Raw genomic sequence first — 13,773 nt, 5'->3', positions numbered from 1 at the left:
GGTTATTGTTTGAAAGCCCTACCTCACCAAATCATGTAAAAGCAAGAAAACAGATCATGTTCTCAAAGTCATGCATGTTACATATTTAATCAAAGTACGTATGCTTATATGGATTTTAATATCATACTCAAACAAAAACTCTTCACTATTGCAATATCTATTTAAAATTTATGGGAATAAAAGTTTTCCATTCCGGTTGAAATGTTAACTATTTCTAATCATAAATTTTAGCTAAAACAAATCTGGTTGGAGCCAGCTGGTATTTTGACAAACTGAAAAACTTATGTCAACTTTCCTAACAATGGCAGGCCAATTTTGAGAAAACCATGCTGATTTTGGACATAATAAATGAGACAGGATTTAATTCTGATAGACAGTTTCCATGCACTTAGTAATGAGAACCAGTCCTGAAAAATGAAGTAACCTCCTAAGAGGTTACTTAAAGTCTGGTCTCATTAGTTCCAAGTTTTCTGATGCCGGGTGTCAAGTCTTTTTTGTCCATCATGCCCTGTACTATCATTAAAATGTCCATGAAAAGCAACAGAAAATATTTTTTGTATTATTAAACAAAATGTTAAAATTCAAGACATCCTATCATGTGTCCTATTTATCTCATGTCTGGCTAATTCCTAACAAATATGGAGTTAAAGCTATTGAGTAGCTTTAAAAAAAAAAAAAACCCTATCTAATAGCTTTTTATGTAGAAAATAATTAAGCGAGATGAAGTTTCAATTCAGAATTTATTTTGACAACACAGTAAAAATATTTCGAGAACTACTTAAACTTCAAGATCAACCCATACAGATTGATGGACTGATCCTAAGTAGAAATTAAGGGCAGGGCGCCTGGGTGGCACAGCGGTTAAGCGTCTTGCCTTCGGCTCAGGGCGTGATCCCGGTGTTATGGGATCGAGCCCCACGTCAGGCTCCTCCGCTAGGAGCCTGCTTCTTCCTCTCTCACTCCCCCTGCTTGTGTTCCCTCTCTCGCTGGCTGTCTCTGTCGAATAAATAAATAAAATCTTAAAAAAAAAAAGAAATTAAGGGAAATCAGTTTGTGAATAATGTCAATTAGGGAGATACTAAGTCAAGACAAAACTTAACTGCTTTCTTTTTGAACAGCTATATTAAATCACTTGATACAAAGACAATTACACACAGCAAAACATCACTATGTACTTGGAGGATGCCGAGATCATTTTGTGATCCAAATGTTCTAGGAGAGGATGGATGAGTGTTACGAAGATTGCCAGACTTTTTCTACTACAAGAACTGATGGAAGTCTAATAGAAACCAAAATCAGGCAGATTCATGGGAAAGAAGAAATCTGTCCAAGATTTCAGGCAGCAAAAATAGATCTGCCGAGCTCCTGAATTACATCAGAGCCCAGCTATTCTTGTAAAGCGTTCGAAGGTGGAACCCTGGCCCGGCCCCAAGCGACTGTTTCCATCTTACAGAGGTAGTCGAGTTCTGGTCAGTCTGAGACACGAACTCACCCCACTCGGTGTGAACACAGCTCTCCCTGAACACCGTCCCATCTTTCATGCTCCATCTTTGACGGTGTGAATGGAGAGCATTTTCTGGAAAGTCGAACTGCTGTTTATGATATTACTAAAAGCAAAAGAGAAACGAGCTGTCCAGAGCTCAGAACTGTTGCAGTCCTTCCCAATGTCCAGTGTCTGAAGATATTGCCCATTGTTTCCAGGTGTTTCCCACCTCCCACTTGGCCCTGCAGCCCCAGTCCCCACCTGAAGAGAGCCTTTCCACCAGCCCCAGTCATACTCCCTGATTCTGGAACATTTCTGCAGAGCTCCTCACCTCAAAAGATTGACATAGCAGTCAGTCCGTGGACCAGGTACGGCAAAGAATAGTCCGTTCTGTTGCCTCCGGACATCATTCTGGGCTACAGCCACGCCATGGCAGGTGCTTACCCTGTGCTTAAAACAATTTAGCTGAATGCCAGGAAAGTGTGGAAAAGGTTGACTTCTCAAGGAAAAGTAAAGATGCCTGGATAAACTTTTAAAAGGATATCACTTGGCACTTGCACCACGTGAAGTGGAACATAAACGGAATTGTATAAAGAAAGATGAATCCAAAGCTCGGAACAACTCGTAGAAGGGTGCTCTTAGCTGGGTTAACGGCATCTCGGACAGATCTCTTCAAGAACATCGACAGCAATACGGTTTAAGAAATTAGAGATCCGTATCAGAGAAAACAAAGTAGTATGTGTCGGGGGAGACGTGAACTTTGCCCTTGTCCTTAAGTATATTAATGGTGCTATAAATAGGCCATCACCTGCTCCTCCTTTTCCATTTGGAAGAGAACAAGCCAGAAGGGTTTGAATTACAGATTCAACAGAACCATGAGCAGCGATGTCCTGGCAGAACAGATTTCCAGGGGAAAACTGACATGTTTTCTTCCCTGCACGTACAGAAATGACAAGGAGACGCTTTCAGAGACCCAGCTTCCAGTCTCAGAAGTGGCGAAGAGAGAGAAAGATGCCATTCCAGGGAGCATTGGAGGCTGATTACAAGGGTGTGAGGACTGCCCTGAACACAGGATCAAAAGGTGCTCTCTGCTTTGTACTTTACGGTGGAAGAACCAGTTTGCGATCTGCGGCACCATCGCCTACAGTCTATGTTTTATTCTCACCGAATTCCATCAGAAGACGGCACTTCTTGACTAGTGTGGGGGAAAAAAAGAAAACTTTACTTTAAAGAACTCTATGATGATACCGTTTTCCCATGCATAATAATTGAGCACCATCTGGCTCAGGATATCAGAAACAAACTGTCAACCACGAAGGGCAGCTATTTTCCACACTTGGTGAAATAAAACCAAACCACCAGTTCTTTGCGGAGTGGACACGAATACTTATATGCTACGCTAAAAAAAAAAAAAAAATACTCAGTAGAGACATCCCCAGATCAACCGGTGACCAAAAATATCTCACTGGGTAATCGATGCCTGGCACGATCCGCACATCCATAATCATCACAGGCAGTGCAAAAGTTTGAACCACACAACCAGAATGATCGGTAACAGGACGTTTACCGCCATCTACAGATTTTCCCTCACTGCTCAGAGGAGCGAGCCAAGGATTCCTGCTCAAAAAATATAAATCGGCAAACCTGGCCTCAGCTGTGGGGTTGCATTATGCTCCCCGTGATAAAAGCCACTTTAATGACCCGCACGAAACAGTAAACACGATTAACTACCTCTCTAGAAGCAGGAAACCAGGGGTCCATCAGCGCTGGCCACCTACAGACTCAGAGGATGAGGGCTCACAACAGGTCAACACCGCATCTCTTTCTGTCTATGGCACCAAATACACACAGATTGCAAGGCAAACATGTATAGTAACATCCTTTCTTTCATTTCCCTCGCCATTAACCACTTTCCCCAGGCAGGCTCTGGGGAGTTAAGGAGCCATCCAAACTAAAGCGCCTGCTCAGGGGCCGTGCAGTGGCCTCGAGAAGCAGCCGGATGGTCGCTCCTCGAGCAGATGTTGCAGGCAGCGGCGCCGGCAGGAAGGCGCGCCGGGCTCCGCCAGCGGGTGCGCAGAGCCGGGGAAGGCACACGCCCTGTCCGTCCACCTGGGGAACATCCCGGCAACTTTATTTTGGGCAGAACCTTCCAGGGAAACTTTTCTCTCGCCCGCAGCCCTTGCGAGCCGGGCCGGCCGCGGGCGGGCAGGAGAGGCCGGGAGCTGCGGGCCGAGGGGCCGCCCCCGGCGGGACGCGGCTCGCCGGGCTGGGTCCCTCTCGTCTCGGGACCGGGACAGCGCGGGGCAGGTCCTGCGGGGAGGCCACTCACCAGCCGGAGCGCGAAGAAGACGGCGAGCAGGGCGAGGCAGGCGCCCATGACGATCAGCAGCAGGAAGACGATGAGCGGGTGCTGCTGGCTCATGCAGTAGTAGGACTCGTACAGCCAGTCCCGGGACCGCTGCAGCCCGTCGCCGCCGCCCGCCGCCGCCGCCGCCGCCTCGGCGCGGTCCCGCAGGTAGCGGCGGCGCCGCATCGCCTCCCGCCACATCGGGCCGGCTCGCGGGGCGCCCGCCGAGCGCGCCCGGCCGGGGCTGCGCCGCCCGCGTCCCACCCCCGCGCCGCCTCGGCCGGCCGGGCTGCCGCGCTCGGAGCTGCGCGCAGGGGCCTCCGGCGCGGGCGGAGCTCGGCGCCCCGGGCTGGGCGCGCTGACGCGCGGGCGGGGGCCGGGCGGCGGCCTCAGGGGCAGCTCCCGGCGCCGCCGCTGCCGCCACCGCGCGGGAGGGGGCGGGTGCGACCGGGGCCCTCGGCCCGCCTCTCCCCCACGGCGCGGCGCGCAGCCGGGCCTCCGCCCACCGCCACCGCCCCCCGACGGCCGGGCCACGCGCTGGGGGCGGCCCGAGGCAGGGGAGGGGAGGAGTGCGGAGTGAGGGTGGGGGCGCGCCGGCCGCGCCCCTGCCGGGACGTCCCCTCCTTCCGCCCTCCCACACTCAGCCTCGGCTTGGCCCCCCTTCCTCTCCGCCAGCGGAGCTCGGCCTGGGGTTCCCACTGCCTGCCCCCCCACCCCAACAAACACAAGTCCCACCTCGCTCCGAGGCTGCGGGGGCGCCTAACCTCCTCTCCACGAGCTCGGAGCGCGGCGGGAGGGGGCCCCCGGCCTCGCAGGGGCTGCGGGAGGGGGTGCTCCCGCACTCTTCTGCACTAGCTCAGCGAGCGGCGGGCGGAGACCTCCCACCCTTTAGTGCCCCCTACCCAGAGGACAGCAGGAACTTCCTCCTTTTCACCATCTGGGAGTGCCCAGGAGGGGTTCTCCTCCCCTCCCCCCTTAGTGGGTAGGGGTTTCCCACCCTCCTGCTCTCATCGCCGCCAGGGTGGGGTGCCCACGCTCCTCCCCACTCCCACTGAGGGCAGGGGACTTCCCAGCGGGGGGGCGGAGAGGTGCTGGGGCGCGAGGAGTCCCCTTAGCGGAGAAGTGCCCCAAATGCGCAATGGAGGAGCGAGGCGGATATGACTGGGTGCTGTACCCCGCCACGTCCTTGGGTAGGCAGCCTCACTTGCACCCTACACGGTCAGCTTGTCACACTTTGGGGGTGCCCAGTGGGCCAAGGTGTTGTTTATCGGAGGTTCAGGGGGAGCCCTCTGGCCCGCACGGTCCCGGCCGAGCCCCTTCTGCCTGGCGGGGATGGCAGCGAGGGCGCGCCCGGATTGCTGGGTGCTGGTGCGGGCGGGGTCCGCTCGGAGATCGCCCCCTCCTTGGGGATAGCCACCTGGGGAGGCGCCGCAGACCGCGCTGGAGCCACGTGGGGGCAGACGCGGGCAAGGACGGTGTCCCCTCCCCACACGCCAGAGAGTCACGACCTCTGACCCTCTCCCTGAAGGATAGAGGAACTCATCTGCTCTCCCCAAAGGAGCCCACCCTTCTGGAAGTTTCCTCCTATTCTAGTGTTGTCCGGCGCAAAGACCCGCAAATCCCACCCCCTCTCAAAGCCTAGGGAATCCGAGGCACGGCGACCCTCCTTTCTCAAGCTGTCAGCAAACAGCCAGGGGCTCCTTCCTAAGCACTCGTGGTCCCCTCCAGTAGACCATACCTGGCACCGCTTAACCTCGGAAACCTTCCCGAACTGCCCCGCTGCCCTCCCGGGCGTGCAGGCTTGGGACCCGTGACCGCAGTACCCAGACCGCACTGGAAGAGGGGACCAGGAGCCTTTCGGGGGAGGAGGGTGTTTTTCGCAGCAGTTAATGCCTGCTCTGCCCCGGGGCTTTGGGCCAGCGAAAGGCTCCCATCTCCACCTGCGGCGGGAGGGCTGGGCTGGGCTGGGGGCGGGGGGAGGAGGCGGGGAGGGACGGAGAAGAGAGGCTGAGCTCAGGGGAGTGTCCCGAATGTTGGCTCCTGGGCCTGGGGTCCTGCCCCACCAGGCTTCGCCTGGTCCCAGGCCTTCCCTCCGGCCTGAGATTTGGAGAGCACGACAGAGGAAGGAGACAATGGATGGAGAAAGCCTCCCCTGAAAACTCCTTTCTGCTTCACAAGGCTGACATGCTCCCGCCCCAGGGAGAGAACGAAATTCTATTCTATGTCGGGTTACTTGTCTATCACCTGCACCTTGCCTTGTCTGCCATCCCCTCTAAAATCACCCGGACTGTAGACTGCAACCTGGGTAATGCCCAGTTCAGCCTTTGGGGCGACTCCAAACCCACCCACTGGGCTCTGTTCTTTCTTTTGGACAGGGAATTTTAGGTTTGCGGTGGTCCTGAGAGCAAGTTGCAATGACTGCGTTGCTGAACTGCACTTACAATGGCCAGACCCTGATCTCTCCTATGGACCCACGGTCCAGGGTCAGGCTAGACAGTTTCTGTTGTGGTGGTTCTCTTTTCCTCCCTCTGTGCCCAAGGTCTTTCCGAGTTGGGCAGAGTTGTGCATTTCCAGTCTTTGGTGTTGAAGCAACATACTAATTATTCATCTTCTCTCCAATTCTTGCTGCTTCTTCACCCCTTGTATTGATAAACATCTTCCTTCACCCACTCAAGAAAGAAGAAAAAGTAAATAATCTGTCATTTAGATTTATGGGCAAAAAGAACTGAGAGACTGTGAGAGAAAAGTAAATGTTTAATTATTTTCTTTTTCTTTCTAGTGTGGGAGTGGGGTATTTTTAACTACCAGTGTCTATACCATGTATATATTCTCCATATGGTAAAGGGGGTTGTTATAAGACTTTTAGGGGATTTTGTTAAATCCAATGGTAAAATATAACCAGAGAGAATGCAATGGAGGGAATTTTGCACTTTGACCCTTCTGACATTTTTTTATCATACGTTTTTTTCATTAATTTATTCAAAACACGTTTATTTTTGTGCCTACCATGTGCCCAATGTCCAGAGAGGGGAATAAAATTAATTAATTAGCTAATTAATTAATTTTAAAAAAAGGACTGGGCCCTCCTGGGACCCTTCTAGGAATTTCCAATGTGCTTGGAATAGTAGGGCTACAAAATACAAAACATGAGTAAAAATCAACATTCATTCCCAGCTCCTCCATTCAATTTAAATTTTATCATCATAGACAAAGGTCATGGAAGGAATTGAATATGAAAATCAAAGCTATGCCAGTCTTCCCTGAGGTTGTTTTGTTTTGTTTTGTTTTGTTTTAGTTTTGGTGCTTATTTTTATTGGGACCTCAGTCATTGCTTAATGTTTAAGACAAAATAAAACATAAACCAATATAATTATTACAGCTATTCTCTAAGTATTTTAGAATATACTGCGCAAAGTACGCTTTTTTTTTAAGTTCGCAACAGTTCGTACTTCGAAAGAAAAGAAGAAAACAAAGTAATAACCGAGGGATGATGTGTAATGAAAAATGCCCTTTAGCGCAAAACCAGGGGCAGGAAGTATAGACTCGGGCACTAAAGGGACCCCAGGGCATCCTCTGGTTCATTTCCCATCTTTGGACAACAGGGCTGCTACGCCAAGGGTTGGGTATGGAGGGTAAAGGGGTCCTCCCGTAATTTTACTCCATGTCAATTTATTTGTGACAAAATGTACAAAGAAACTACTGTGGAGCTCTAACTGGGCCAGTGGAGGGGTAAAATAGAAAAGCATTAAGAAGGAGAATTTTTTTTTTTTTTGGAACGCTAGAGGGCAGCCCTCCATCCTCGGAACCCAGCAGGCAGGGCAGGCACAAGGGTGTGTGACTCCTGCAGTTGCAGGGAGCCCCACACTTGGTTTAGGGTTCTGCTGTCACCATCTTGAAACTCTTGATGATTTTTGAATGCGGGGGTCACGCCTTTCCATTTTGCCCTGGGCCCCGCAAATCCTAGAGCCTGTCCTGCTGGCTAGTGACTTGAACAGTACTCCGTCTCTGCCTGTGTGCTGAGCCTATAGGGTGCGGGCTTGAGGACCAGCAGCAAGGCTCCTCCACCTGGGGACCGCCGGCCACCTATCCGCTCCTCAGCTGATCATCTTTCACACACACACCGACACACCGGAATCGTTATCAATCTGGTAAATAACCGTGCTGCATGACAGGCTGTTGAACCAACGGCTTTTGCTTTAAAAATAACCCATCTTCTAGTCCCTATTCCAAATCCAGTTAGATTAGCTCAGTCAATAAGGACACTGTTGTCCTCCTCCCAATGTCATAGTGCTCTGATTGATTCAATAGAGGCAGGCGAGCAAACCGTGCCAAGGACAGACACAGACGTGTGCCAACCCGGAGCGTATTGCAGAGCTGAGCACAGAGGATTTCCCTGTGTATTCGTTTCTCTCTGGCAAATACATCACTAAAATTTATATAATAAAGTATGAACAGTATGTCAACAGATTCATTATCACCATGAAATATGTTTTGTGTACCCAGATAACATTTACATTTTTATTGAACCAGAGTCTGTGAATACAGAAACCACACAACCAAAGCTGCTTATGGCTCCTGGAAGTCTCATTGACTGCTCCAGCTCACTAAGGAACTTTTCTGCAGTTCAGGGTTTAGAGCCTCAGGAAAGTTGCTGAAATGTGACATTAATATATTCATTTTCATTCCCGTCTAGTGAGGCATGATCTCTGCATGTCTTTGAAAGATCCTGCTTCCTTGGCTTATTTGATCAATTATTTCTCAAGTGACAAAATTGTAATAAATATTTCATAGATTCATCGTTAAAATCTGATTTCAGGTGATTTAGTGGGATTTATTGCCCTGAATATATGAGAAAATGGTCTAAGTGTTTTGGAACAGACCCTTCACAAATTCCTGCTGCCATTCCAGAGTTTGTTACTGGTACTTTTTCTTCCAAAATCCACTGAGAACCTGGGACTCCCTTCATGAGCATGGGGCAGGTAGTGTGGGGGGGGGGGGGGGTAGTGAGAACAGGTTAATGACTAATCGGTTTCCAGCACGTCTACAGTCTTGTAAGGGATATCGATTTCTCTGCTCTTGCTCAGAGAATGTGATCTCAAAAGCAATGATTCACTGCACAGAGATGTGTGCTCAGGATTTGTTGCCTAGGGAGGCACAGGAAGAGGGGGCTCATTTATCAGGCATAAGTGGATCACTTAGATACCTTGACTTTTATTTTTATACCCTTTTAGGTGTCCCTTAAAGTAGTCAATGAAAGAATAATTTAATCACACTCTAAAACTGATAAATAATGTACTTTGAGGAATAATAAATGGTCTCTATGAAAACGCGATGACATGGTTCACGAATATTTCTGCCCAATTCTGAATTCACTCAATTTAGATAACTTAGCTTAAGATTTTAAGCCACTCCCACCGTTTGATTCATGATTTTACATTTAATTTTTAATATAAAGAGAACTCACTGCTTGTGTTACCCCACACTGTTGTAATAATTGTCAATATTCTTATAATAACTTTCTTCAGGTGCTAGATTTTTGCTTCATCCCTGACATCAGCTGTATATGTTCAGAGAAGTCATAAACATCTTTGAGCTTCAATCTATGTATCTGTAAAGGTAGCAGAGTGTGCCAGTATCCTACGGATCTTTCTAGTATGTTTATACTACCCTGGGCTGGGTAATGGGATGGATTTTAATCAACTTTTTTAAATCAAGGGGAAAAAACCACTTACCTTCAATAAAAACAAGTGACTATACCCAAAAGAAGTTTGTTACATCGTATGTGAGCATATGATAACAAGGACTATTTCTGTTGCTAGATGAATGAATGATTGAATGGATGAAGACATAAGGTAACTTTACTCTTTTAGAAAAAGAGTAAAATTGACAAATAATGCTAGTGGATTAATTTAATCAGAACTTGATTTGATAGAAATGTTGCCCAAGTCCTGAAGAGGTTACATGTATATGAACGTTTGCTATTGGCACTATGTAAATTTTTTTAAAATCTCACAATGTTTTCAAATCCAAAAATGGTTAAGATTTTCATGCAGTATGGAACACTTATCGCTACCAATTCCACTTACCTACCAGAGCAAGGGTAAGAGCACATATGAGATAAGATACTGAAGAAATAACTGGAGAATAAATAGGTCCAGGAGAGTGTCTGCAGAAAGCACCATCTGGGGTTGGTTTTCTCAAAAGAAAATGGCATCCTGTATTATAGTTCCTAGTTACACATCAGAGGCAAAACAATACCAGGTAATGAAGACTCGTAGGATTTATGAAGTCTTAAAAGTCTTGAAATCTCATCCTTTCTACACCTGAACCGTGGTTGAGAACTTGACAGCAAGAAAGCAGAGTAAGATAGAGTGGAATGGGGCAACTCTGTGCGTGGTCACTCTAACGGCCAAGCATGCATGGATACCAAAATCCGAGGAAGAAAGATGAAGAACAACAGCCCAGAAGAGGGTTGTTTTGGTGGCTGAATTTTGTTTGTCGTGGCTAGTATTTTTTAAAAAGTTATAATACTTGTAAATTTCATTCCAAATATTATGACCCCCATGTCTGTGGACTAAGTTATAGATTCCCCATTACAAATGGAGTTTTGCTCTTAAATGGAAGATTTCAAAAAGAACCCCAAGTAAATGTGTTTAAGTAGCACATTGAGTGTTGCAACAGGTGATACACATGAATATCTTCACCTCTAAGTTATTAGGCACTTCCCTCCCAAACGGTCCTCCAGTTCCGGGTGACAGGTGGAAAACGGAACTCAAAATCATGCCCATCAAAGCTCCTCCCTCTGTGACCATCTCACCTAGCTAGAGACACAGACTCTTCCTCTGCTCCCCCACTCTGTCACCCGCCCCCATCCAAATAGCCATCATTCCTGCAACTTTATTTCAGTGTTTCTCAAGCTTCCCCCTTCTCCACAGCCCCATCCTCTTGCCTTAGGGCTTTAGATTCTCTAGCACGCCTTTTTGCCGGCTCGGATCCAGCCCTCAAGTGTTCCGCCAAGAGCAGAAATCTGGCCTGCTCCGCCCCACCATCTACATAAGAAAACCACCTCCTGCCAGGCTTAACTCTCCAGTCCCTTTATAGCTCCGGATTTAGGTTGCAGATAGAGTAAGCCGCAGGGCAGCCCGGAGGTCCCACCTACTTCCGCCTCTGTCTCAGATGGCACCCATCCCCCACGCTCCATTTGAACGAGAAGGCCCTTAGACTGGGGCGGTTCTCTGGTAGCTGACCTAACCAGACCCAAACCGCCACCAGAATCTTTGCGCTTGAATCTGAGAAAGTGAAACTTTTGAACAGCCAATAGCAGTCAGCTGGGCTTTCCCAAATAAGGCCACCCCTTAGGCTCTAGCCAATCAAATCATTGCTTTGCTTCGCTTCTGCCTCTTCTCTATCAAGACGAAGCCTCGAGCACCTGTGAGTAGAGCCTCCTAACCACTTTCGGTTTGGCTTTGACTGATTAGAATCTATATTTGCTCAAATACTTAAAAAATAATAATAACGTGCCTCAGTTTACCTTTTTCAACACATACACGGTCACCCATTCACCACCCGCCACTTCCCTTTCCTGGAAAACTGACACTTATCATCTCATCTGGGAATCTTCTTGAAGTCCCTCCTCCACCCACAGCTATTTCAACTCCAGTGACTTTCGTAAAATAGAAAGGCACTATTACCAAACAATACTTCAGGTATTAAAGGGTTAAGTCAAAGACATTCTGAAAGGACATCTTTTTAGTAATCCATCAGAATGAATGACCAGCATCCAGGCTTATTTTGTAGTTCATTATTATAAATATGAACTACATTTATAATATGCATGTATACTATGCAATAATATGCATAATATATACAATGCATGATAATGTATATCAATAAGGGCAAGGATTTCCAAACACTGGTTGTTTTTCTTCTAAATAGAATGTATACATGCATAGATAAAGGAGTACATTTTAGTATAAAAACTAGTTGAAAAAAATACTGTCATGGCAATAAATGATATTTCAAATGAAGAGTCGATGAAGAATCGATGAAACCTCGCGAAGGACACAGAATCTGCTGTCTCTGGGACAGGAGCCACTGAAATGCACTGTTCTCAGCTCCCACCTCAGTGCCAGGTGGCGCCTGGGTCAATGCGAGGGGGGAAGCTGCTGGGTTCACGGGGCCAACTGCCTTAGATTAAATAACCTCCAAATGGCCAGCTACGGTTTACGTGCCAACCCTATCTAGACAGGCTGTATTTACATTGTTACTGGGAAGCGCTGAAGACATTTTCATGCTCAGCAGGCTACAGGAATAAAAAGGCAATCTTAAACCTAGACTCTCATTATTGCATTACAGTCTAATAACTAATACATGAAAAAAAATCTGTCTTCCCTGCTGTGCTAGAACTGCTCTTCACTTCTAAATATATTTTCCTCCAGAGACAGCAAATGGAAGGCTCATCTTAAAAAAAAATACTTTGAAATTTTAAAGATATTAATATTAAAATATCTGAACTAAAATATGAAAAATACATATCAGGCTTGGAGGTTGCTCGATGTGGATTCAAATCGCTTTATATTGTTTCATTACAGTACAAAGTGTCTATTCTTAAGACATAGAGTTTGCAGTTAGGTATCCAGTTACAATGATCTATTTGCTTTTCTTTTCTTTTTTTTTATTTTATTTATTTATTTATTTATTTTTGATCTATTTGCTTTTCTTACGTGGAGGCAAAATATCTAATTATATTAGTCTTTTTAAGTGTGCTGAATTATGTCGGTCCTGGACAAAAGCTTACAAATCTACGTATAGCTCCCTTTTGCTAATTCTATGTTGATGCGGTCAAAAAATATCCATTAGTCTTCCTTACCCTCTCTTAATGGTATTTTGTCGGGAAATTTAAGAGATAAGGGAGTTGTGAAGTGTGACATTAGGAATCACAAGTGTGAGCACATAACAGAATCAGATTATTCCGATGATTCACACATTGCCCATCAGGTGTCTTCTTTCATTTGGATCCTTCTAGAACGGTTTTCCTTGCTGTGAGTGAAGCATTCTTTACCAAACTATATTCAGCTCTTTGCTTCTTTGGAGGTCCATTCAGCATTTGAGTGAATCACATCTAAACAAAAGTACAGAATGGAATTTATAAAATGATCGTTGTACTTACGCTAGTACTTAGACCCTTTTCAGAGCCCAGAATGGGCTGCGGGTACTAAAAAAGCCAACAACCACAGGGATTTGCATGAAGACCTGCTGAACGGCTACGAGCACATTGTTGTTCTCATTCAGTCCAGCAGCACAAGCAAAGCAGGCGTGCAGACTGGTTCCACTCAATCTTTTAGCCTAGTGACTGTTGGATAATGAACTGTAGGGATGTTTAACATTTTTTATTAAACTTTTATAGGATGATTACTTGTGTTTGTGTCTCTTCTTTTTGATCATTGGCCCAGGATTCATAAACAAAGTCTCACTTTATAATGCAAGACTCTAGGGAAGGAACCACATCTGTTTAAGCTGTTCAGACAGCTGGATGGTCCACAGTCATGATCTTGTTTACTCATTATTTTATTTTTACTGTAATACATATGTAATCCTGTTATTCTTTGAGTTGCCCTGTTTCTCTTAACCAGCTGGAAGCTTTTCTGTTTCTTAATTGATTGATGATTGAGTGAAAACCCGCCCGCTTCCCCAGAGGGATTATTGGATTAGTGGCAGTCCTCAGATTGTTCTATTTCAAACAATGCTTAATTAAAAAGTGAATTCCAACTATTTTGGAAATGGGTGGGATATAATTTCAATTAAATAGTGGTGAAGACAAACAAAAAATAATTAAAATACAGCTAGCTTTAAATGATTGACGAGCATACAGAAAATCTAGACTTGGTTATTGGGAGTGGATATTTGGTTTTTCAAGCCAAATTTTAGAAATGGCACTGAGAAA

At 46.6% G+C, this 13,773-nt stretch overlaps 1 protein-coding gene across 1 annotated transcript in view; it reads right to left on the bottom strand.

The window, feature by feature from the left end:
• The window catches only part of ADCY2 (adenylate cyclase 2), a 388,284-nt gene extending 384,253 nt beyond the window's left edge, over positions 1-4,031 (bottom strand). Inside the window, exon 1 of the mRNA XM_026506673.3 lies at positions 3,813-4,031. Within this exon, the coding sequence (XP_026362458.2) occupies positions 3,813-4,031 (219 nt within the window). The remainder of the gene's footprint in view (positions 1-3,812) is intronic.
• Between the last annotated feature and the right edge of the window lie 9,742 nt (positions 4,032-13,773).

This window comes from Ursus arctos, unplaced genomic scaffold (genome assembly GCF_023065955.2).
Source record: "Ursus arctos isolate Adak ecotype North America unplaced genomic scaffold, UrsArc2.0 scaffold_15, whole genome shotgun sequence".
Taxonomy (NCBI): domain Eukaryota; kingdom Metazoa; phylum Chordata; class Mammalia; order Carnivora; family Ursidae; genus Ursus; species Ursus arctos.
This window is presented reverse-complemented; position numbering and strand designations above follow the sequence as displayed.